The sequence below is a fragment of the Buteo buteo genome, chromosome 14 (assembly GCF_964188355.1).
Source record: "Buteo buteo chromosome 14, bButBut1.hap1.1, whole genome shotgun sequence".
Classification (NCBI taxonomy): Eukaryota; Metazoa; Chordata; class Aves; order Accipitriformes; family Accipitridae; genus Buteo; species Buteo buteo.
Genome location: NC_134184.1, coordinates 30,688,981 through 30,713,921, shown reverse-complemented (window position 1 = coordinate 30,713,921; position 24,941 = coordinate 30,688,981). Strand labels below are relative to the sequence as shown.

The 24,941-nt window shown below is 37.6% G+C and overlaps 1 protein-coding gene across 8 annotated transcripts in view; it reads left to right on the top strand.

The window, feature by feature from the left end:
• ZC3H13 (zinc finger CCCH-type containing 13) overlaps positions 1-24,941 on the top strand; it is a 50,615-nt gene that overhangs the window by 14,109 nt on the left and 11,565 nt on the right. For 5 of the 8 annotated variants that reach the window (XM_075046193.1, XM_075046194.1, XM_075046191.1 and 2 more), the window contains 11 exons: positions 4,984-5,092; positions 7,331-7,470; positions 8,220-8,380; positions 9,702-9,899; positions 11,295-11,468; positions 15,260-15,564; positions 16,620-17,084; positions 18,070-18,252; positions 21,444-21,987; positions 23,075-23,178; positions 23,598-24,623. In XM_075046193.1, the coding sequence (XP_074902294.1) occupies positions 4,984-5,092; positions 7,331-7,470; positions 8,220-8,380; positions 9,702-9,899; positions 11,295-11,468; positions 15,260-15,564; positions 16,620-17,084; positions 18,070-18,252; positions 21,444-21,987; positions 23,075-23,178; positions 23,598-24,623 (3,409 nt within the window). Of the gene's footprint in view, positions 1-3,899; positions 3,957-4,983; positions 5,093-7,330; positions 7,471-8,219; positions 8,381-9,701; positions 9,900-11,294; positions 11,469-15,259; positions 15,565-16,619; positions 17,085-18,069; positions 18,253-21,443; positions 21,988-23,074; positions 23,179-23,597; positions 24,624-24,941 lie in introns of all 8 variants that reach the window. The other 3 variants (XM_075046192.1, XM_075046188.1, XM_075046189.1) reach the window with 1 other exon arrangement.

Below are 24,941 nucleotides of genomic sequence, written 5' to 3'. Positions count from 1 at the left end.
GTGACACAGGGGAAACCTTAAATAGCTTCTTTTGAAACAAGGCTTTTGAGCCACATAGACAGTCAAAGAATAGCAGGTATAATATTGTCAGGTTTAGAAGCCAGCTAAGGGGAAAATTTTAGATTAATTTCAAATGATGAAATTACAGAGGATGCTATGGTGCTTCATCTGAAGAGCTATAACTTTTTAAGAATGTTGAAAAAATGTTGGACATCCCAAATGTCAAACTTTGCAGAAGATAAGAAAACAGTAGTTGAGATTACTAAAGTCTGAGGAATGCTGTAGGGGTTGGGGAAAGAGAGTTTTTGGCAGTACAATGGCAGATGAAACTTGATGTTGGCAAGTGCAAGGTGTAATGCACAATGAAGAAAGTATTTAAAACAAAAAATCATGAATGAGTATTTTAAAAGTAACTGACACCATCCAGTAGAAAAAGAAGTTATTGTGGACAGCTCAATGAAACCATCTGTTCAAAGTGCAGTCACAGTTGCAGAAGCAAACACTCAGGTGTATAAAGATGGAATAGAAAATTATCAATATTATGCTGTAGAAATTAATGGTCCAGTTTTATTTGAAATGCTGTTTGGTTGTGATTGCCTGTATGCAAGACAATACAGTCAAAGGTCTTTTTTAAGTGGGCAAGGAGGTGAGAAAGAGACTGGAGAGAAGAAAGAACATGTGGTGAATGTATATAATGTATGGGTGAGAGAATGTAAATTAGATGCGTCATATTCATACTTTATCCCAGTAGAAAGAGTGGCAAATTTGAAAATGAGAAGGGAAATGCTATTTACGTTATATATGACAATTCTACCTGATTGCCAGAAGATGCAGTCAAAAACCTGAATAGGTTCCACAAAAAGTTGAGATAGTATAACTAGTATAAAATCTTTTTAGAAGAGAGTTCTTGTTCTTTGGAGACATAAGATAACTAGTACAATCTCTATGTATTTAGGAAGAAACTTTCTATATGGACAGCTTATAGAATCTATCCCTTATTATTTCTTCATGTCTTGTACTATTATTTTCAGAGACAATATGCTGCGTTACATGGACAACTACATTGAACTCCGTTGTTTCTGTGTTTCTCAGATTTGTGTTTGGAATTACTTCAGCACTGTATATTAGTGTATCAGTTATTATACAAATAATTAGATAAGGTTCCTGCTGTTATTGTATTTAGTTGGAATTTTTTATGTTGAATTTTTCTCCGTATTATGAGAAGACAGTTACACTGGAGTATATGAAGTATTACCTAAACTGTTACCTGGGAGTTGTGTGTGATTTGGGAGAAACAGTGGGAAGAACTTAATGTATGTTTAGGAAAGGTTTTTGTAAGGAATGTGTATCACTTGTTTCATATCTGTGCTTTTTGTCACTGTGGCTTTTGAATATTTCCACTGGAAAAAAAGTCAGCATTGTCTTCCATCTCTGAAATGGAAACAATACCTGTTCATTTCAGGGAAACTTCAGATTCATTTTCTTGTATGTTTGTGTAGTGTGGTAGTAGTTTACGCTATAAAGGTATCATACCTAGAGCAAAATAGTACTGTTCTTGCCCAAAAGATTCTAGCTGTAATACGTGATAGCTTATTCTAGATTTAAATAAATCTGTGCTTTTGAATTAGTTTGTATTGCTTCTCCATGTACATGTGCTGATAAGGCTGAAACTGAAGCTTCTGCCTTGTAAGAATTGTAGGTTGTAAGAGTCCTATAAATACTCTCTCCATCGGAGTTGGCAAAATAACACTTCTTGGCTAGAAGCATGTTTTGCAGACTGGATGAGTCCTTTTGTGCTTGGCCAAACTCTTCTGGGTGTAGTGGGAAATTCATTCAAGTAGACATCAAGTCTTGTGCTGTAGAGTGCTGATTATATCTTATGGGGTGTGGAACTTCAACTTAAGTAGATATTAAATAAATAAAATCTCACACAATTCAGCCATAATGTCGTATTTTTTTTTCCTTTCTTAAGTAGCATTTCTCCTGAATGTCAACATTAAACTGTAATCATCTGTCCAACATATTTAAATAGTTTAACTGTGAGCACGTACCTGCAAACAGCATAGACAAGTCCTGCTAAGTTGTTGTTTACTCCTAGGACGATCTACAGATTGTTTTTTGTTTTGTTTTTTTTTTTAGTAAATAATTGTATTATTATGAAAGTTTATTGTTTCTCATCTAGTAAATGGCATTTTTTCGTAGTCTGCAGAGAAATAGTTTACAAGTATGGCTGAAGTGGATACAGCATCTTCAAGTACAAGTGAAAGACATGCTATTGGCCTTTAGGAGCTTGACTTATTTTATTCTTGGTTTAAGGGAGAGATGAGAAAAACCTGTGTGAAGTACAAGAAGGTCTATAAGAATAGGAAGGAAATATTTACTCCCCATAGTATGAGGGAATTATATGTGTTGTAAGTGGAACAAGTACAATAAAAGGAATATGTTGAAGACTTTTTGATGAGAAAATTCAAATATGTGTTCTAAACTGTCATAACTTAAATTCTTGATTTGCGTGCCCCAGGAAAATATACTCAATTTCTAAACTGAGATTTAGATACAATGTTACCAGAATCTTTTTTCCTGACAACTATCTGAAGTCATTTAGTGAATGAACAGGCTCAGATCAAGTTGTCCTGACTTGTAGAATAGCATGCTTGCATAAAAATTGCCTATTTTCTTCCTCTATATTCAGTAATTCAATAAAATTCTTTCATAGATGTTTTTGTTCTCAGTTCTTCTGTAGAAGTATGATTGTGCCACTACTGTATCTCTCCACTGAAAGGAGAAAATACAGGCTGTTTCAAGATGCTTGTGTTTGTAAGTTTGGAGATGTAGGCAAGATACATACAGGTTGTGTAGTGTTTTTAACATGGGTTATTAAATTGGTCTTGAAGCGTTCTGACTTATCTGCACATTCTCTGCTGACGAGTTATTTGGGGAATTGGCTTTGAGAAGTTTTTTGAAATCAGTATATAGAGGATGTCCTAACATGCATATTTCAGTTTGCTAGTAACAAATAGTGTTGAATTAATAGAAACTAGTATTTGTATTTAAGAAATTATGTTTATTGTTTTTTTATATTGTAGGAATTAGTTGCAGTATATAGCAGAAGTATACAGTTTAATAGAACAGATGCAGCCTTCAAGGAAGGCAGTCTAGAAAAATTAAGATAGTCTATGAAAAAAAAGGATTGTTGCAGGAGAGGCTTGTTGATAAAGTTACAGATTTTCAGATCTCATCAGAGTCATTTTCTTTTAAAGTAACTTGCTTTGGAGCATAGTACAGTTCTTGCTCTTAGACCAAAATGCCTTTAGTACATGTTGTGATGATGGCTTAGTTGATGTAGACTTGTCTGCAGTTGATGTCAGCAACCAACATGACTTGATAGGTTAGGATCTTGTACATCATTCTAGAGATCCTGTTATGAAATGGAGATAAAATAACTTTTTTTTTTCCTTATTCTACAAGCTGCTTTAAATTAAACATGGCGCAAAATAGTTCTTTAATGTGAAGTTCCTTCATGTTATGTAGCGACTGGTCATTTTTTTCCAAACCTTCTAAGGCTTTGAATATGATATACTGAATGCATCAAGATGAGAGGCTTGAAGATAACTGTGCATTGAAGCATCTGCTTTAGTTCACTAGGTAAAATAAATGCAGTACTTGTTCTGTCATTGTTTATGTCATTAAACTAGAGATAAGATTTTAACATTGTTAGTAAATAAAAAGGAATAGTTGAATTTTACTCACTTGGGAGTGACTGTCCACAATGTTATGTTATTTCCTTACTGTGTTTCTAAGGTGATGTTAAGAATTTAAATTAAGTCAAGATCTAAGTCCCAATAAGGAATAGCTAGTGAAATTCTCAGACATCTCCTTTTCTTGGCATAAAAACAAAGGTTCCTACATATCAACATGGAAGAATCCCCCAAAGACAAAAGAAGGAGCTATGGGAGGTGAGAATAAAAGGGATATGGGACAGACTTTCATTATTTGCTCTTTCTGGTTTCCTGCTTAATAAATTAACCTGAGGTACTTCTAAGCTTGAATGTTCTTTTTTTTGCAAATAGTGAAAAAACTTTGTCCTGTACTCCACCGAGGCCCAGGTAGATTATTTAGAGAATGTCAATTCAGCAGAGGCAATGATGCAACTATGCAGCTTTACTATTGGAATTCAGCAGGGGGGGAAGAGCAGCACAGGTTCAGTTGCCTTTCGAAATTATGTTCTTTCCTGTAAGAATAGTCTCTGGCTTCCTTAGGTGTCCACGACCAACTGCCACATGCAAAATGGGTGCTACTGCAATAGTTAGACTTGTCTAATAACTCGGGGCCAGTGAAAGTGCAAATATAAAGCTATCAACAAAACTTGATTCTAGTGTGTTGCTTTAGACTTTTTTCCCCTTCCTTCTGCCAGCCAAGGGTCTCTCTTTTTTTTTCTTTTTTTTTTCTTTTTTTTTTTTTTTTAATTATTCCTGCCCCGTCCCCCCTTCTTTATCCTCTGGAGAGTTAAATGGTTCAGCTTCTGAGGCTCATCTGCCTTGCATATAAATATTCCCTTGCATATAAATATTCTTACTTACAGCTGAGAACTCTTACTCAAGCTGTTAAAATTATACTCTTTAAGTGTTCATTAAACTTCTGGTCTTAAGAACCTGGTCTGTTCTTTCAGTTCCTGTTTTAAACTTTATTCTCTGATACGTGCTCAATTCTTGCTCTGCCTTTAAACCTTCTTATTTTATGAATTCTTTCTGCTCTTTTCCCCATCTGCTATTTGCATACTGATTTTATGAAATTGCATTAGAACATGTTGCCTGTGGAGTCTCTGTTTATTTAAGAAGGTATTTGTTCAACAGGCTAAAGGGGAAAATGCTTTTTGTACTATAAAAAAGAAACAGCCAAAATACCATGTAAAATATACCTGCTTCTTCAGGCTTCCTTTAAAATCAAGTTGTTTACTCTAATGCAGCATTTTTCCCTTTATAGAAAGAGTCTTCACGAGGAAGACATAGAGAAAAGGAGGATATCAAAATTACAAAGGAGAGAACACCAGAAAGTGAAGAGGAAAATGGGGATTGGGAAACAAATAGAGAAGGTAAGTGTAATTAAGTTAATGTCCCCCTACGGCTCAAAGAATTGCAAGATTACTGGGCTGTATGTAAAGCAGAGTGTTTAAAGGTTTGGTCTATAAGCAGAACACTTTTATGCAGTAGCCATTAATGTCTATTTTTGGAGATGAGCAAAGAAGCAATCTGAGTTGAACTTCTACAACGGTAAAACCAACTTATTTTAAAAACATGTGGGGGTTTTTTACCTTTTTTTTTTTTTTGACTCCTCAGACAACAAGGAACTTGGCTATAGGCTACTCCATGGCTGAACCTTTCACATTTAGAACACTAGTTGAATTCAAGTTACACCCAAGTAGTTTTGAAACTGGTCAATCTGAGAGAGCATAACTCTTTTGAATTCAAAAGTCAGCAGGTTGTTGCATAATTTGTAATGGTGTGAACTGTCTCATTAACAAGGGCTCCATTAGAATGAGTATAACAACAGCTGAAGGTAGCAGTTGGTGAACTAATTATATTCTGAAAACACTTGAAGAGTGGTAAGAGTCTTGCGTTACCTTGGGTAGTCATTTTTGTTTGGGTGGTGGGGTTTGGTTTTTTTTTTGTTTATGTTTAAAAGGCGATTTTGTTGTCCTTGTTCATAATACTCATCCATTTAATATGCAGACAGTTGAGGAAAATATTGTCTTTGTTTTCTCCTCTCTCTCCTGAGTTTCACTTTTGTTAGAGACCCAGTTCACCTGACAGATAAATTACGGCAGGTTCTAATGAACTGTGGTGTTTATGTAGTTTTGTAAGTGTCAGTGTTTCAGAAGTAGTTACAATGTTGCAAGAGAAGATGGGAATCCTGATCCATTCTGAGCGAATTCAGATATAATGAATGTATTCGCAATAAAGTATACTACTACAAGTTGTGGGATGGAGCACCTCTGTAAATTTCATGAAGTAGGTCGCTTTTCTAGAGTATGTGCTGTAAGAGTTGCAAATACTGTTTTGCTGTGTCTTAAGCACAATACATGAATAGAAAAGTAGCCATAATATATTTTCACTCCTTTCTGAATGTTGGGTTTGACATGATTTAAGAAATGTTGAGCTATGGAAACATGTATGCATGGAAATAGAATCTAAGTAAAAAACGTTTGGAACTTAAAAACCTCAAGTTCTGTATGAATGTCTTCAGTCTTAGACACAGAGGCTTTCAGCTTGAGAATTATGATTTTTTTTTCAAAGTAGTGTTGATCAGTTATGTGGATGAAGTAGAATTACTATCTATTAAGTTCTAGTGAGTGCTATATAAGCAGACATGTGAACTGGGAAAGAACCTATGCTGTTAGGAGCTGCAGCTCTCTAAGCTGTTCCCATGACGACACATGAAGGGAATTTGTAGACTGAGTTTAGTTATTGCAAAACCTTTTATATAGTTCCTCTGTGTAGGAAGGGGAGTGAAAGCTAATGGCTTTTTAATGAAGTCATCTTTTCTCTGACAGTTATTTTCCTAAAGTGCATTCTGAGCATTAGACTTAAATAGCCATAAACAAAATAAGACATGTAAACAGAGTGAGTAAAACTGCTTTAATTTTCAGTAAGATTTCAGCTGCAAGGCTTGAAGCATATGATGCTAACTAACCATGACTTAATGAAATAGCAAGAGAAATAGCACCTTTTCTGATGTGAAAACCAAACAGTAACAATGTTTTAAAAACAGAAATAAGCTCTTGAAGTGTGCATTTATCCAGTGAAAGAGGTCATACAGACGTCATCTTTTATTTTACAATCAATTTATAGATGTAATTAAATAAGTGTATCAATTGATTTGTGGGATATTCTGTTATACAAAATCCTCTAGTATCATGCATCACTATTTAAATCTGTTTCATGTGAGATTTCCCAATTAAGTAGTGCTCTATATATTTTTGGTCTCTGTGAAGACACACTCTTTTAATTTATTTTTTTTTAAATAAAAATAAATGGTTTACTGGGTTTCCCTTGCTACCTCAGCTTAACAATTGATGCAAGTCTCTAAAAGAAGTTAAGGTGGTTTTTTTGATGAAGTTTAAGAATTTAACTGCAGGTTGTATGGAACTAATTGCAGTTATTTCAGGTTTATGTATATAATCGGAGAAGAGATATGGCTTAGCTTCATTGATCCATTCATGCAGTGCTTAAAAGTCATGGAAATATTTATGCTTGGCATCCAGTATGCTAAATATTATTATTTATTTAATATGTAATTGTTTACTAATCTATTTACTTTTTTTAAAATAAAGACTCTGATAATGGAGATGTTAATTATGATTATGATCACGAGCTGTCTTTGGAAATGAAGCGCCAAAAGATTCAGAGAGAACTCATGAAGTTGGAACAGGAAAACATGGAGAAACGAGAGGAAATAGTCATTAAAAAAGAGGTTTGTATTATGTGAATGTGAAATTAAAAATATAAGTCATCAGCTACTTCATAGGCTTCTAATTGTTTCCTGGAAGACTTGAGCTTCCTGGGCTTCAAATGCACTATTGTGTTATGTAGTAGTAAATAACTGGCACATGTATCACTTAGTATGTGACTTGGATTTTAGTTGCGAGTATCCGGTCAATCCAGCACCGTAACCAAGTTTTCTGCTTTATGAAGTCAGCTATTAAATGAGTAGGATTTAATGCATTTTAATGATATAAAAATAGTAAGACCTTTAACACAAAAGACATGTAGAAGAAAACACAAGGCATTTGCCAAGCTCCTTTTTGAACGTGTCTTGTAGTAACAGAGTAAAGTAGAGTAACAGAGGCAAAGCTGTAAGTGTTAGAAACCCTAAAATTTGCGGGAAGATTAACAACAAAAAAAAAAATCTGAAAGGAGGTCTTTCTTTTTCAGACAAACTTGAGTGCTAACTGGGTATGTACTGATTTCAAACTTTTAGTTACATTTTTTGTAATGTATTATGGAGTACACCATCTTCTCTTCCCCCACCCTTTTCCTGTCATCTTCCTTTTATGGTGATCTCTGAAAACGATGTGGTTAGTTTATTTGAGGTATATGTGTACATGGTTAAGATCTTAGATGTATGCTGTTACTGGATTTACATATCTGACATGTATATCAGCATACAGGTAAGCTTTTGAGCATCAATGTCTTATCGGTTAATGTATTCTTTTCCTCAAGATTTCTCCAGAGGTGGCTAGATCTAAATTATCACCATCACCATCACCAAGAAAGTCTAGCAAATCTCCAAAACGAAGATCCAGTCCCAAATCATCTTCTTCGGCTAGTAAGAAAGAGAAGAAAGCGTCTACTGTATCTTCCCCGCTTTTGGATCAGCAGAGGTCAGTATGTAGGTTCATCTTGTGAGGAAGTGAGAACATGACCATGCTGATTTTTGTTACTGGATTTTTCATAATTAATATGGTTTTTCATTTTCTTTGCTTTCAGGACTTTTGATTACGTAACTTTAGGGGAAGGTCTCTAAATTGTGCACTGTGAATCATCTTGTGCAGAAAATTGTTATATGCATGTAGTTGTCAGTTGATTAATTTCATGGTTTACAAGCAGGTCTTTTCTCTTTGAATGTCCTGAGTCTCTGGGAGGTGATGAGGAAATATAAACCATTAAAAAGTGGGAAGCAGTTTTATTTGAGATGCTCCAGCCTGTGAAGTAGCTCCTCTAGACTGAAGTGACATGTTTAAAATTTGACCAACTGCACGTTGTGTTGGTATTGCATATTGCTGTTCAGGAAGTAATGTTTGACTTTCAAGGCAGGGAATTTCTCAGAATTCAGGAGAGGGAAAGAAGTGGCAGATGGGGGCAGGGAGGGAAGTAAGGACAAGGTATGTGAAAATAACAGGAAGTTCAAACTGGGCACCTTGCCACAAAAAGTCAATCTCCAAAACCTGTTTCTAAGTTCCTGCTGCCTGCAGGACCTTTTGAATCACTGTTTGCAGCTTTTGGGTAGGAAAGAAATTACTGCAGCAACATAAGCAAACACATCTGTATTTGCTAAGCAAAAATCCTGTTTAAAATAGGGACAAAACAATATTGTATCTGCTGTGAGAATGTACAGCATGGGCTGCTATGCTACTGACATTCAGTATGCAGTGATACCTAGTTTATAGGGTTTATGTCAGTGGTAGTTTATATGGAGAAATATATACTATTTCGTATTGTGAGATGCATATTAAAAAAAATATTTCAATGCTTTATCCTGCATCAGGTAGTTAAGATTAAATCAAAGACATGAGGAATTCAAGTTATTTTGTGTATATGATTGTGGTATTGCATTGCAGAAATGGGAGACTAAACACACAAGATGCTCTATAGAGTTCTGGTCCTCTGATGTGTGGAGTTCATGCAAGGGCATTTTAACTTTGAAAACTGGTTCTGTCTGAATGGGAGTAATTTGTATTTTTGTTCACTTGCTTCAGAAATAAAGGTTATAAATGGAAGAGCTCAATGTGAATTTTTACCATCTACATTCACCCTTCAGTCAAGTGCAGTTATTGAGTGCTGCTTGCTAATGGAGTGGTGAATCCTATCCTAAAAGCTTCAAGGCCCTTTATGTTATAACTTTCCTGCCAACATCTGAGAAATCATTATTTGAAATAGTTGGCAGTCCTTCATTTTTCTCCCCCCTTGTTAATTTATCTCTAGGAGTTCTAAAAGTAACCAGAGTAAAAAGAAAGGTCCTCGTACCCCTAGTCCTCCTCCTCCAGTACAAGAGGAAACTCCCCTGGGGAAAAAACACAAAGAAAAACATAAAGCAAAAGAACGTTCAGAAGAAAAGGCAAGGGAGGTGAAAGAGAGAGGGCGTGACTTTGAAAGGCACAAGGAGAAAAAAGAGAAGCAGAGGTAAGTTATGTTGCATTACTAGCTTTTAACATTAATGTAACCTTGCTTTTAAAGTTATCTTTTATAGAACATTGAATAATAAAGGATTTATACCTGCTTTGCCAACAGCCTTTTCAGTACTCATTAAATATTTTAAGTGCGTTATATAGATGGATTGATAGACTAACAGATTGGTGGCTTTTAATTACATAACTTAATAAGTTTGTAAAATGCCCTTTTGAAAGATTCATTACTTTTCAGGAAGTTGGACCTTCACCAATGGAGCAATTCATTTGCCAAAATCTTTGTCAAAGTCGTTCACCTGTCCGCTTGCCTGCTCTTCTGAAATCTTAGAGGACTAATATCTTTCTAAATTGGCAGTGACATGTTTAACGTCTCCCTAATCTTCAGTAGGTTAAAAGTATTTCTGAAGTAGTCAGAGTACTGCAATTTTAGAATTACTTCACTTTCGCATATATATACATACACATCAAATAGTGGACTAATATGACTATTCCCGTTATTTTCTGAAGCATAGGTGTCCATTTAAGTTGAAAAATACAACACCTGCGTTTTTAAATCCTGTATTTCCGTGATGAAAATAGGGTATGTGTTTGTAAGTGTTTACTTTGTAACTAGCATGGCAAAGGCTAAGGAGTGGAAGACCAGTGAATTGTGTATCTTTAATTGATTAAATAAATGACACTGTTCTTACTTCAAAATATATTATTTCCCTCATGCTTGCACACTTCATTACTGGAAGGAGGTCACAAGCACTAGAAAATATTCTAGGTAGTGCTGAAAGGATCAAGAGAGTACTTGGCTTATCGTTGTACTATGATCAGGTATTGCTGTGGTGACTACAGCCTTTTATTTCAATGTTGGATTTTTGTCTTTTTTTTCTCCTAAATAATAAAAATCAGGAAATAATGTCAAGTCTTCATGATGTACAGTAAGTGACATAGTTGAAGGTTCTGACAGATGTCTTTCATTCATTTGAAACTGTGATTAGCATTTGAAAATGTCTGTGAGCTTGAGTCTTCTTAAATACAAAGTTCTGACATTACAGAGATTTTTTTAATAGGGTAGCAAGATAATTAGCCATTGATAGGAATTCTGTTTCACCGGCACATGAAATATAAGGTAAAATTACAATATATTTTTGTTTTTACCATATTCTAGTTTTGCATTTTACAGTCCAGTGATTAGCAAGAAATTTAGTGCGTATCTTGCATTTTTGAGTCTTGCTAGCTTATGGTAATTTCATATGTGAAATTATAGACGGAACAAATGATTCTGTAAGATAGTTCTTGATCTTGTAAGCACAAGTTTTGTCTTGGAGTTGTCAGTCATTTCATAGAAATGTACTAATGCCATATTACACCCATTAAACAAGCTGCTGTTTATGTTTCCCAGGGATCCCTCTGAAAGCTCCCATAGACAGAAGCGTTCTCCTAGTCCTGCAGATCATTCTGGCAGTAATTCTTCCCCTTCCAGGGAGTACTCACCACCTGCTGCAAGGCGAAGACAAACCTCCCGAGCTCCAGCCAAGTCAACCACTCACAAACATAACTTCTCACCCTCTCGCAGGTGGGAGGTCAATTGCATGGATTTTATTTCCATGAATAGTTATAGTTTAGAAACTTCCTCTGTTGCTTTGACTACTTGTTCATATGTGTCTGTTGTGTGTGCCTCAAACACTTGAGCTCTGAGACTTTTTATTTTTTGCCAAGTTACTACATTGAGAGTACCTGTCATGTCAAGAACACAAGTCATGGTGCAGGCTTCCATTTTTCAGTTTCTCTCAAATGTTTTGGCTTCAGGTAGAACTTCAGAAGTCTGATATGAGACATAGTCAGTCTGTGATCCTTTGGGAAGTTTTTTTCTCTTTCTCACCTTCCCCCTTCTTAAAAAGTAGAAAGTGTGTGAATTCTTCTATCTTAGAGATGGGGAAGGAGCAGAGTTTCTCCCTTCTAAAATGGGTAAAGTGGTACATAGATCCTGGCTCTACACATCTTTCCTGAAAAGCAAGCACAACAGGCTAAACAGTACAATATAAGGACAGTTTCAGAGACCCTTCTTGCAGGAAGGGAAGATATCCTGCTAGTTCTGGAAGCCTTAGAAAAAAATCTTTTACCACCCATTAAAAAGAAAGGGAGGAGGCTTCTTATTTTGGTCTGAAGGAATCTGTAAGCTTAGGTTTAGAATGGCAGTGCTGAATACTACTGCAGTCCTGTGTTTGTATAATGGAGAGGGAGGCACATTTATTTTCTGCATGTCTGTTGAAGGGTGGGGGGAGGACACCAGATGTCATGTATGTCTGCATGCTGATAAAACAAGCAAAATAAAACCCATCCATTCAGCAATCCTAAGAGCTGTAAGCAAGCTCTTTTGCTGCTGTAGTGACTCAGTTCAGCTGGAACAATGTTGTATTGTGTTAAGCTAGATGTCACTGGTGGACATTTTCTCTAAATTGGATTATTATAGGGAAAGGAGTAGAGCAGCCAGTTCCCCCTGCAGCTGGCGTAGTAAGGAGACTGAAAAATACCTTTGCAGTACCCTTTTCCCCACTTTTTCTAACCTACTGCACTATTTTGCTCGTCACTGCCTGCATCAAGTGTTGTGCAAGGAAATGTTAAGCAGGGAAAATAAATGGGCCTTCTGCTAGAAGCCAGGAAGGATATTTGAAGTGTTTTGTTTGTCTCCAAACCATTGATAGCCTTCCATGCAAGCCAATTTTAGTAACCCTGTGTTTCATCGTAATGGTTTAATGGTGAAGAGTAAATGTAGTCTTAGTTAAAGACGGTAAGTCATGAAATTATATTAGATTCTGTCAGTCATTTCTGACCCTGACTGAATTTTACTTTGAGTGCTTTGGAAATTTTACTACTCATTCCAGGCCATTTGTTTCATTTGTATGAGACAATGTGTATGAATTGTCATCTTGGAGGCAAGCAGGCTACTTGTTTCCTCAGGAATAGTCATTGGTCAGACCTTCCCTCCTGTGATAGAAAGCTGCAGTCAGCATGGTTATATATCTGTGGAGACAGAGAAACTGAGTTTCCTCTTTCCTGACATTCATGAAGAATGTTTACTGGTAGCATGCACAAGGGGACCTGGAGGCTTTTTAATTTTCCAGACAAAAGGAGCTACGCATAAGCATCTTGGAGGTCAGACTGTGTGTAGAAGTTAGAGGCATCTCTAAGCCACATCAGGAATGCATCAGCTGGATCTCATGCACTTTTAGGTCTTCAGACAAGGAGGTACAGAATCTTAGTCTATTGTTGAGGTGTCCAAATATTCTCTGGTATTGACCATCATAAACACATCTCAGTGGGCTAGTCTCCAGGCCTGGCAATATCCTAGCATACAAGCTTACAGACACAGTATGAATTAGTATGAATTAAATTGAAAAATTGAAAAAAATAGATGCAGCCTGTTCTTCAGGGTGTCCTAGTTAAGCATGTTCCAAGGGCTGGTTTTGGTTTTTTTTCTGTCTCACCCCTTTCTTTCTGTCACTTTCCTGGGTATATTTTCTGGTAGAGATGAAGTGGCTCAGTTCAAGTATTGTTTCAGCCTGTCCTGCAAAAATTTTGTTTGACTTCTCTCAATTGACAAGACTGAAGTGCCTCAACAGTCAAGTCAAGATGTTTCCTTTAGTGAATATATCTGGTATTGTAGTAGAATCTGGCTGTGAAACCACCGTCTTTATGACATTGGTCCTATGGTAATCAGCATACTATTCCATGGGGCTCTGAAGGTGGTTTTCTCGAGTCACTGACATTGACTAGAAGGAAGGATGAAATGCTGGTATTAATAGATGACTTCCACCATGTTGTCTGTGACCCAAAAAGGACTTCCTTACAGATTGCAGTTCCTACCTCCGGTTGCCAGAGATTTCACTTAGCATTCCATTCCTAAAGCTTTGCTCCTTGGAAGCTGAATCATTGCTCTATGTTCCTGACATGAGGAGAATCTTTTTACCTGCAGAGTCTGGGTCTTTAAGAAGCCTTAGCCAGGAGATTTACTGCTGAGTAGCATTGGCTAGGCAACTGTCCATTTGGCTCTTGGACAGTGTCATGACAGGCTGTAAGCCTACCAGCCTGAATGATTCCAGAGCTCATTCTCTTCAGAGCCCGACTGACATCAGCTATCTCAGAAGAATTTCTTGTGACATTTGCAAGATAATTCAGCAAAAGCTGTGTTACGTACATATCCTTACCAACTGCTGGGTTATTGCAAAAGATTGCAGGGAAGTACTACTGCCTATGGTAAAGTAGTCCCTCATTTGTGTGTCACCTGAAACTGAGATATTCATCTGTATGGTCTGGATGTTTATTTGAAGTCACCAACACTATATATGGACATTCAAAAGCGGGAACTGAATTACTTAAAACTAAGTGGGGTTTTTGAAGATGTATTGCCCATGTGTGTTTTTTCTGACTTCTGCTCTTTTCTTTGGAGTCTCTGGAATTTAGTGAAGTGGCAGGGAGTTGGCAGTTAAGGGCAATGCATATTTCATGAGAAAAGATACTTGCAAGATGTTTTCATGCTGATAAGGGAGAAAAAAAACCACTACCGAGCTCAAAGGTTTTAAGTGTGTGTTTGTTCATGTTAGACTGTGCATGGGATAACATATTATGAGGAAGTTGATTTACTGTTGTGTAAATGACCTTTAGTTAAGTGATGGGATTTCAAAGATGAGAGACACTTTGTTTACTTTTCCTTATTCTATTAGATATGAATTTTTTGTGTTTGTGTAAACATTCATATTTGCTAAAATTTTAAGTGGATATGCATATGGGTTTTCAGGATCCAGGCCTAAATTGTTTAAAGAACAATGTTAAAGTTAGAAGTGCACGAGGAGGAGACACTTGCTTTCTAAAAAACTGAATGCTGTTGGAAACGAAAGAAGAAAAATTCCCCTTAGGTAACACTGTGTAAAAGTTATCTGCCTAATTTTACCATGAACTACAAAAAAGCATTTTATATTGAAGAAAACAATTGTTCTTGGTTTTGGGGGTGGGGGAGAAGATCATGTTTTTTTCTGACTCCTCCCCCGCTTCCCCCCAGAAAGCATTCTGCTAGCTGTGTAATATAATTTTGATTGGACAACATGTTCTTGGATATGAAATAAACTATAACCATTTAAAGATAAGCATACTTTGAAAGCATATCCTTGGTACCCCCTAGGGAAGACTAGTTTGATGTTTTATAGAAACAGCACTTATTTTCAGCAGTCAGAGGGTAGAGAATGCAGAAATTACTTTAATCACTCTTTTTTTTTTTTTTTTTTTTTTTTTTTTTTTTTTTTTAGGGTACAGTAAGAACCTTTCAAATCAAGTTATTACATGTGTGCCTGTTCTGACTCTTCCTTGCAGGTCTGCTTCCCCATCAGGTCAGCATCATTCTCCCATATCCTCCAGACATCACTCCTCTTCATCACAGTCAGGCTCCTCTGTTCAAAGACATTCTCCTTCCCCACACCGCAAAAGAACTCCTTCTCCATCCTATCAAAGGACAGCTTCCCCGCCGGCAAGGCGATCATCTTCTCCCTATCCCCAACACTCTTCTCCTCAGAGGAAGCGAAGCCCTTCGAGACACCGATCTCCTGCAAGAGAAAAGGGAAGACATGATCGTGATCGGACTTCACAGTCTCATGATAGGCGCCATGAAAGGCGGGATGGTATGAATAAAAAATAGCACTTCAGAATAATCTTTAATGTTTTCAAATTGCATTTTGAAGCTTGATTTTCAAATTGTGGCATTGTTTGCACCTATCCCGATGGGTAGGGGGTGAAGAAAATACTGGCTGTATTATCATTCCTGTGCTGGTGGTGGTGTTTTCAGGGACTGTGCAATTGAGTGTTCCTGATAGAACTGCTTATGTAGGCTCAGCTGATTATAAAGATCCTGTAGGCATCTGTCTAGGTGTTTCTTGTGTAGAGCAATGGTGGTGTCAGTAGGTAAGTGATCTTCTCTTGGTTATCAGGTATATGCTAGGGATCAGCTGAGTGATGGCAGGATACTTGTAAGTAACTGTTACTCTTTTCTATGAGGTGCCCAAATGCTAATCCAGTCCTCACTGATAGCTCTGTCTGTTGTCTTTTTAATTGACATTGAGGTGTGTGCAAAGAAACAGTCATTCCCTCTGGCTATTTGTAAAGCTGGTTGAGCTTTGTGATGGGCAAACATGCTGTTTGTCTCAAGAGACAGATTACAAAGAGTACATACATCAGCTTTTTTTAGACTGGCTGTAAACTTACCTTCCTGTAGCAGTAACATTACAAATAATGTAATTTACCAAAAGAAAAAAGACTTTAGCAGGACATCGAGGTTTTAAAAGCAAGTGGTCTAAATACAGCACAAATTTCCTGAAAATACATGTGTGTGGAGAAACAAAGGAATTTATGATTGGAGGAGAAATGATCCTACCTTAAAATTACTGAAGTGTGATTGCTTTCTAATATGTTTAAAATTTATTTTTGTTATACTTACTGTCTTTTGAACAGGTAAATATTTGTAAAGTACAGATTCAAATTCACAAAAAGATCTTTAAACCTTACTGAATATATAGGTAGATACCCAACACGATCTTCTCCTACTTACATACTGATTTTGATTTTCTGTGTGTATGTCAGAAGTATATTTTGACTGTATTATTTTAGTGTTATTTGTGTGCTAAATTTTTGCTTGCTCTGATTAAGCCAGTTATATAACATTCTTTTAAACGTTTTACAGACACTAGAGGGAAAAGGGAAAAAGAAAGAGAAACAAGAGATGATCGTGATTATGACCAGGAGCAGAGTACCTCCAGGGATCACAGAGATGACAGAGAGTCTCGTGATGGCAGAGATCGGAGGGAGACAAGAGACAACAGAGATCGGAGGGAGCCAAGGGAATCCAGAGACACTCGAGACTCCAGAGATACAAGGGATTATAGCAGAGATACCAAAGATAGTCGTGATCAGAGAGACTCACGCTCTACACGAGATTCCCATGACTACAGAGACAGAGAGAGTCGCGATACACATAAAAAGGATGACCAGTATCAGGAGGACTCACGCAGCTATGGAAGATCCCATGGCAGAGAGGAGAGCTCTCGTGCTGAAACAAGGAATGACTCCAGAAGTGACTCCAGAAATGAGAGCAGAAGTGATAGAACTGGCAGAAGTCGAGGCAGAGGTCCAGAATTATCTGACAAAGGTATTGCTTGATTTAAAAAATTAATATGTCCCTGTCATTGGAGATTGAATATTAACATTCATACTATCTTGTTTGATATTTGATATGGAAGTGCTGCCAAATAGTTCATGCTTTTAAAGCTATGTTCAATTCTTGGGCATTAAATTAGAACAGTTTCTTAAATCTATAGCACTTCTGTGTTCTCTATTCACTAAAGTGGTGTAACATTGGTATTCTGCCATCCCATTTTAAAACAAACCCTACACCAAGCTATTTAATGTTTCTGCAAGCCTAGGTTTCCCCATGGGCTACAGACACAAGTAAGAGGCTGATGTGTACTGGAAGATTCATAGGGGACAGTGTGTCTCAAAATACTGGGCAGTAGGTTTTGTGTGTTCTCTCAAAAGCAACTGCATGTCTTAGGTACTTGAAAACCATCTTTCACACAACCCCACCTCTCTCCACCCTGCCCCTTCTTGACTGACAAAAAAAAAGTGGGATTTTAACCTTTGGCAGTATTTTTGGAAGTCTGATGCACTTTGTAGACCAGCTTCACTTACCACCTTTTAATCATCTATGGTAATATATTTTGGCTTTCTCAGGCTTATTGTGACATTTTCATTAGGGAAATGCCATACAGTTTTTACAGGAAAAATGATCTCTACTTTCTCTGCTTATTCATGCTGCACTGCCTATAAGCTTACATCCTACTCAGAACAAATGTGAACTGGCTTTCGGACTCTTATATTTCTACTCAGGAGACCGCATGCTATGAGTAGGGGATGGTGATTTAGAAAGTCTTGAGTTTGCAGTTTGAAAATAATAATTTTACAATTAAAACATGTGAAATTTGAGTTGTTGGTTGAGTAGAGTTTGATGCTACAATTTCTATTTCCATGGACAGTTAATTCAAGTTTATTAAAAGTTACTACTTTAGTTGGTATAAAATATCAGTGGATTTCCTTATGTGTGGAAACTCATCTTTTTCTATTGATACATCTTTTAGGAAGTCGGGGGACTAGAGGATCCCAGGTTGATGGTCACAGCAGTAGTGGAAACTACCATGACAGCTGGGAATCAAGGAGTAGCTACCCTGATCGGGATCGCTATGACAGTCGAGAACAAGCAAGGGATTCCTCCTTTGAAAGAAGACATGGTGAACGCGACAGGCGTGACAACAGAGAGAGAGGTATTTTAATGTGTATTTTGACACATACATATGTAGTCAAATGTGTATGTACGAATGTCTGTTTCTTTCTCCCTCCTTTTTCTTCCTTCTTCTGCCCCCACACCACTAATTCATAAATAACTTATTTGACACTGCACATTGACGCTAGTCCTATCCTTGATCTAAGTTAACTTCCTTAGTAAGATCTCTTACTGGCAGTGTCTGCATGAATGTTATGGCCTTTCTTCCTACCTATGGCTAGATTTTGGCACCTTCTGTTTTTATTCATCCAAATAGTGTTTAAACAAACTAAACTTCAAGAGATTTCATTGTACAACTTCAATTTAAAACGTTTTTTTTCTCTTCTTTGCCTCTTCCTCCACTTCACGTACATACGTGTGTAAGCTTAGATTCACGAGTGCATTTCATTACTGGTTCTGTTTGTATAGAAATTGTACTTCTGCACTGGAAATTACTTGAGTATGTTTCGGGGAAGGCCTGACTACTAGACTGACTTAATTACGGACTACTTGCTACTAAAGTAATTGACAGTTGAGATTTATGATTATTTAAAAAATTTACTGCCTAGGGAATTTGATAGTGATGAATGCTTTGTTGTGGTCAATAATAATTGGCTAGTAAGTGTTGGTACAGATACCAGTGATCATGGAAAGAGTACAGACTGCTCTTTTAGACACAGTATGCAAGATTGCGCACTTCTGCATCTGAAAGAGTGCTGTGTTGTCTCTAATGAACTTAGTACCAACTTTCACTCTGGAAAATATTTGTATTCCTCACCAATTAAGAGAACAGGAGGAGTTAGGGAAATGAAAACAGCATGGAAATGAAAGGAGGAGCTGTGAAGAATAAATATAAAATTACAGGTTGTTTTTTTCTATCTTGAGTTTTGATTTGGAAGTGACAGATATGTTCTAGCTGTTGTTTAACTTCAGTTTTTCAAAAGGATGTTTTGTGTGCTACTTTGAGAGATGATTTTTGGCCCATTGAAATGTATCTGGTTTTGCTTGTTCTTGTGAAAGGTTCTGCTTTAGATTCTGTCTTGTCTTCAAGGCAGGATTTCAACAAACCTAATCACCAGGCTTCCTTTTTCTTGTCAGCTGAAAAATCCTGCAGTCTGAATGTGTCCTGGGGGTTGGCTTTTGCAAACTAGCTTTCATCTTTTCTACCTCCCCACACCCAGTAAATCCTAGATGTATTATAATGTAACTTGTGCTCTTCATATCATACCAAGGTCTTAATTTATTAAGAATTTAAAAAAAAAAAAACCCAAAAAACCCCACAACATAAAAAAAACAAACAACCCTTAGAAGTAAAAACATGTCATCACAACAAAAAAAATTTCTAGAAGGGAAGTTGCTTTGAATGGGTTGTGTTTCCCTTTGGGGGGAAAAATATAAAGCCCTTGAATGGAGATAAGATTTGTTGTTTTCTCCCTTAAAAATGTAGATAGCTTTTTGTAATAGTAAGTCCTCCTCAGAGTTACAATTCAAGACGTAGTTTCCATGATTAGACTACAGTCTTAACATTTGTCATTCAGAGAAAAAATTGAGATAGATTTTGGTTGGTACTTAGTTCTGTGATATGTAAGGAATCTTTTTTAGTATGATTTTTAAAAAGCAAGCTTCCAAATTTGGGCTGCCTTTATTCAACTAAGGCAAATATGTAGGTGTTCCAAACAACTGCTGGAACAGCGCTTCAAAAAATGAAGTCACGTAAGAAGTACTGACTATTGACATTTAATTGTCTAATACATTTCCAGTATCTTTGATTCATGTAAGACTTTCATGTGGATGTTTTGTCACCAAAACTGACATAACAAATAGGGGTTACAGAACTTCTGTATAAGATCTATTAATTAGTATGCACAGTAAATCATACTATAATGTTACAGGCACCATTAAAAGTATGTGAAACCTGTTCACGGAAGTATTTGCACGGATTGATGATTTACCTTTTTAAAAAAGAAGCATAACAGCTATGGCAGAAATGTCGCTCAAGTTTGCTTTTAATTTTATCTGGTAACAGGGGAGCATTAAGTCATTGTTAATTCACTCAGAGATTAAAATTGATTAAACTGATGGAAATGCACGTTTTATTGATTTAGTCCTGTTCAAACTCTGCCTGCTCGCCCCTGGTGGACATTGTCTCAATTTACAGCAAAGTGCACTGTCAGCCTCAGAGTAATGGACCGAAAAATACCAACCTCTGTTCGTGCCATTTTTTGCTTTTTTGTATAGTGCTTTTAATATATATTATGGAAAAATAGTTTTATTGATTTGTTGTGGTTCAATTACTACTAACATCAGCATAGAAATTGTTATGGAGTGGTCAAAATTTATAGAAGAATTCAAAAAAATCTGAAATATAATTAACAAAATGCAGCTAAGTCTGTGGAGAGTAAATACCATTAGAAAAATCAGGTTTCACTGTCCTTCTGGATCAGTCATTTTCTACGTAAATTTAGTTTTCTTCCTGACTCTAATCCACTGTCTGAACAACGAAAAACTCAGCTTCTAAAACTGAAGACTCTGCAGTGAATACATATGAAAACTTCTAGAACAGTTTTGCTTCCTGTATCTCATCCTTTGCTTTACCTTTCTCGTGGATTTGGTTGTGTATTTCTGTGCAGGGATCTCTTCTGTCATGAGACAGGCCAGTATTTCTTATTTTGCAGTGAGTTTTACTATGTATTATAAATAGCGTGAGTTCTCATAAAGCCCATGACTCTTAACAGGTTAAGGAAGTAAAATTTTTGTACAGAAGTCTTAACATTTCATAAATATGTCATTCAGAGCTTTTCAGCCTCTGGGTTATGGGCCCAGCATGCAATCTTATACCAGATCTTGAATCATTGAGTAATGCAATAGTAATAGCTAGGCTGTGAGGTGTATAATTATCTTTCGAAGCCATTCAGAAAAAACTGGTAGAAAATAAAATTTCTGTATTAACTTCTGGTTAAAATAAGGAAAGCCCATTCCCTAAATATTGAAAAAAACCTTTTGAAATTAGTACTGCTTTTTGTCTTTTTCCTTCTCCAAAGAGAATTTCCAAGTTTCTGCAGGGACTTGCTTTTATTTAATGCAAAACAATATCTAGATCGTCAAAACAAAAGCTCTTGGGTTTTTAGTAGTGTAGTGGAAGCAGTGTATGTCGCTTGAGCACCTGGTAATCAAGCCTGCTTGTCTTCACAGATCAGAGAGCAAGCTCACCGGTACGACATCAAGGACGAAGTGATGACCTCGAGCGGGATGAAAGAAGAGAAGAGCGAAGGGTAGATCGGTCTGATGATAGGAGAGACGAAAGGGCCCGGGAGAGAGAGCGAGAAAGGGAGAGGGACCGAGAGAGGGAAAGAGAAAGAGACCGGGAAAGGGAAAGGGAGAAGGAAAGAGAGTTGGAACGAGATCGTGCTCGGGAACGGGAGAGGGAGAGAGAGCGGGACAAAGACAGGGACCGCGAGCGGGACCGAGACAGGGACCATGACAGGGAAAGGGAACGGGAGAGGGAGAGGGAGAAGGAGCGAGAACGAGAGCGGGAGGAACGAGAAAGGGAGCGAGAGCGAGAAAGAGATCGAGAGCGGGAACGAGAAAGGGAGAGGGGTCGAGACAGAGATAAAGAAAGAGACCGCCAGAGAGACTGGGACGACAAAGAAAAAGGAAGGGAGGACCGCAGGGATAAGAGAGAAGATATCCGAGAAGAAAGAAGTTCAAGAGATGTCCATGAGGAAAGAAAATCCAAGTGAGTGGGTCTGAATGTTACTTCAGTCAAAGGAAAAAAAAGAAGAAAAAAAAAAAAAAGAAAAAAAGGCAGTCTTCTACTGTTGATTTCAGTAACTTAGTAAGCAGGGGAGTATCATAAGATAAGGAAGAAGATATCCTGTTTATGCGGAGGCCCGGTCTGTGTGGCACATGCTGGTGGCCCCCAAATCAGTATTATGCTGGTGAAGTTAATCTGATGCTTTGTTAGTGCAGAATCATGGAACTACTCAGGAGCTAACAATTGAGTCAGATGATGTCATTTTCCCTTCTAAGTATACTTGTGTGGCCTTGCCTTTAATAATGCAGGCATTCTCAGATACACAATAGCAGGCTGTGGTACCTTTTGAAGCCTGGAAAGTCAGATGGCCACTAACTAGGTCAGGGTTCATGACTTTATTTGTTAAATTTCTGTGGAACATGCATTACCCTTTGCACTACTGAATTTTCAATACCAGAAGTCTACCAGTGAAGGTGTGAATGATATCCCAAGTAAACGTGTGGCGCTTCCTTTGAATGCGTAGCACCGATTCGCCTTTTTTGTTTTTTTTCATTTGGTACAATAAAATTGTCGTCGTTACATCAATACTAAGCAAAACACTGTTGCCCTGAATGGCTGCTTTGCTTGGAAATAATTAGTAGCTTTTGTATGAGGGAACTTTAGATTCCTAGAAGTTATCTACTACAGGCTGTCCCCCATCCTACTTGGGGGAGAAGTAAGCAAGCATATGGATGGGGGCTTAGCTGCCACCTGGCGTCAACTCACTCCAAGAGTTATTGCCACAGGGAAAAATTGATCTTAATAGTCTTTCATAAATTTTTGCTAAAAGGATAGTTGTCATAAGTGGTTGAATTTTAGTTTAAGGTATCTTACAGTATGGTCAAAAAGCTGATCATACTTGCAGTTTTGGAATAACAACTTAGAAAAATGCAAAACTTCCTGGCATCCTTAGATGCGTTGTCTTCTGTGTGAGGTGCTTAGACTTCAGGGTTTGTATTGATGATAAACTCAATGAATGTTTTCTTTAAAGAATCCTGAAGAAATTTGACTGTACGTGTTGCTTTCGCAGGAAGCGTCACAGAAATGAAAGCAGTCCAAGTCCTCGTCAGTCACCCAAACGTCGCCGTGAGCACTCTCCTGATAGTGATGCTTACAACAGTGGCGATGATAAAAGTAAGTAGGAGTGGGCTATCTCTGCAGCTGGATCCAGCTTATCCTCTGCCTCTGGAAAATAATTTGCAATCTTAAATAGAAAAAACATGGGGAAAGCTTTTTGAGTGTCCTCCTCCCCTTGTTTTCATGAGCAACACTATTTTCTTAATCTATAAGTTTGTCTTTTATCTTCATTTTGTCACTGTGTTACGTCTGCCAGATGATAGTGACTTCCACATCTGTTGTTTAAGATGCATGTTTACCGAAACATAAAACATGGAAATAGTCTGTTGCTGCTGCAGCAGTAGAAAAACTTCAGAAATGTAACTGAAATAACAGATTATATGTTTTAATTGACACTTTTTGGCATGCACAAGATACTAAATGCTCACATGTTCTCCTTCCTTCAATACAAGTACATCCTTTTTCCCATTTTGTAGATGAAAAGCACAGACTTCTGAGCCAGGTTGTGCGGCCACAGGAATCCCGGTCACTGAGCCCCTCTCATGTTACAGAAGAGCGGCAGAGTCGCTGGAAAGAAGAAGACCGAAAATCAGACAGAAAGGAAAGCTCCCGGCGTTACGAAGAACCAGATTTTAAAGAGAGGGTTTCTTCAGCAGATAAGCAGAGAGAGCAACCAGATGCTTCAGAAAGCTCCCGGTCCAGGGTTCAGGAAAATCTTGGACACCGTCCCTCTGAAGAAAGAGATGCTTCTGATAGAATGCATGATGACAGCAAGAAGAAGTCCAAGGTACAGAAAAAGGCCACAAAGAAGAAGAAAGATGATGACAGTGGGGTGGAAAGGTATGCTAATGAATCAATGACTGAGGAAAGCCAGGTCTTTTCACCCAAGAAAGGTCAAAAAAAGAAAAATGTAGAGAAAAAGCGGAAGAGATCCAAGGGTGATTCTGAAGTTTCTGATGAAGAGATTGTTCCACATCATAAAAAGAAGAAAGGGCCAAGAACACCCCCTGTAACAAAAGAAGAATTGGTTGAAGCACCACCTGAGAAACCTGTGGCAGAAGTCCCACAAAAAAGAGAAGATACAACATTTAGTGACTGGTCAGATGAAGATGTTCCTGAACGTGGTGACATCGTTGTTCCAGAAAGAAGTACTGAGGAATCCCATAGAAAAAGTCACAGGACAAGGGGAGAAAAGGTGGAAGCCCCTCACGTTACTATAGAGGATGGACCACACCGTAAACCTGTGGATCAGAAGCGCAGCAGCAGCCTTGGTAGCAATCGGAGCCATGCCTCGAGCAGACTTAGATCGCCTTCCAATGAGTCAGCTCATCGCAGTGGAGATGACCAGACTGGACGGAAGAGGATCCTGCACAGTAGTTCTAGAGACAGGGATAGGGACAGGGACAGGGAGAGGGAGAAGAAAAGCTTAGAAATCACTGGGGAACGGAAGTCCAGAATTGATCAGTTGAAACGAGGGGAACCCAGTCGCAGCACATCTTCAGGTAATAATCTCATTTTAGTGAGACTGACCTGTCAGTCTGTGTAAAAGTGCAAAGGTACACATCCCAAATCATTCTTATATGGCTGTATACTCTTTTCATTTGTAATTAGTGTGTGAAGGGAGGGGGAGGTGCTCTCTGCCATTCATTGTAAAACTCGAGTGAGTTAAGAATCCTGCAAGCTTTACCATATTTGAAAAGCTGATCCTCAGCAGACAGGATTACCACTTTGTTTACACCAAAACATTTGGTCAGATTCGTTTCATGCTGTTTGGGGAATAAAGTAATTTGTAGGACAGAAAAACCTCATAGAAAATGCTT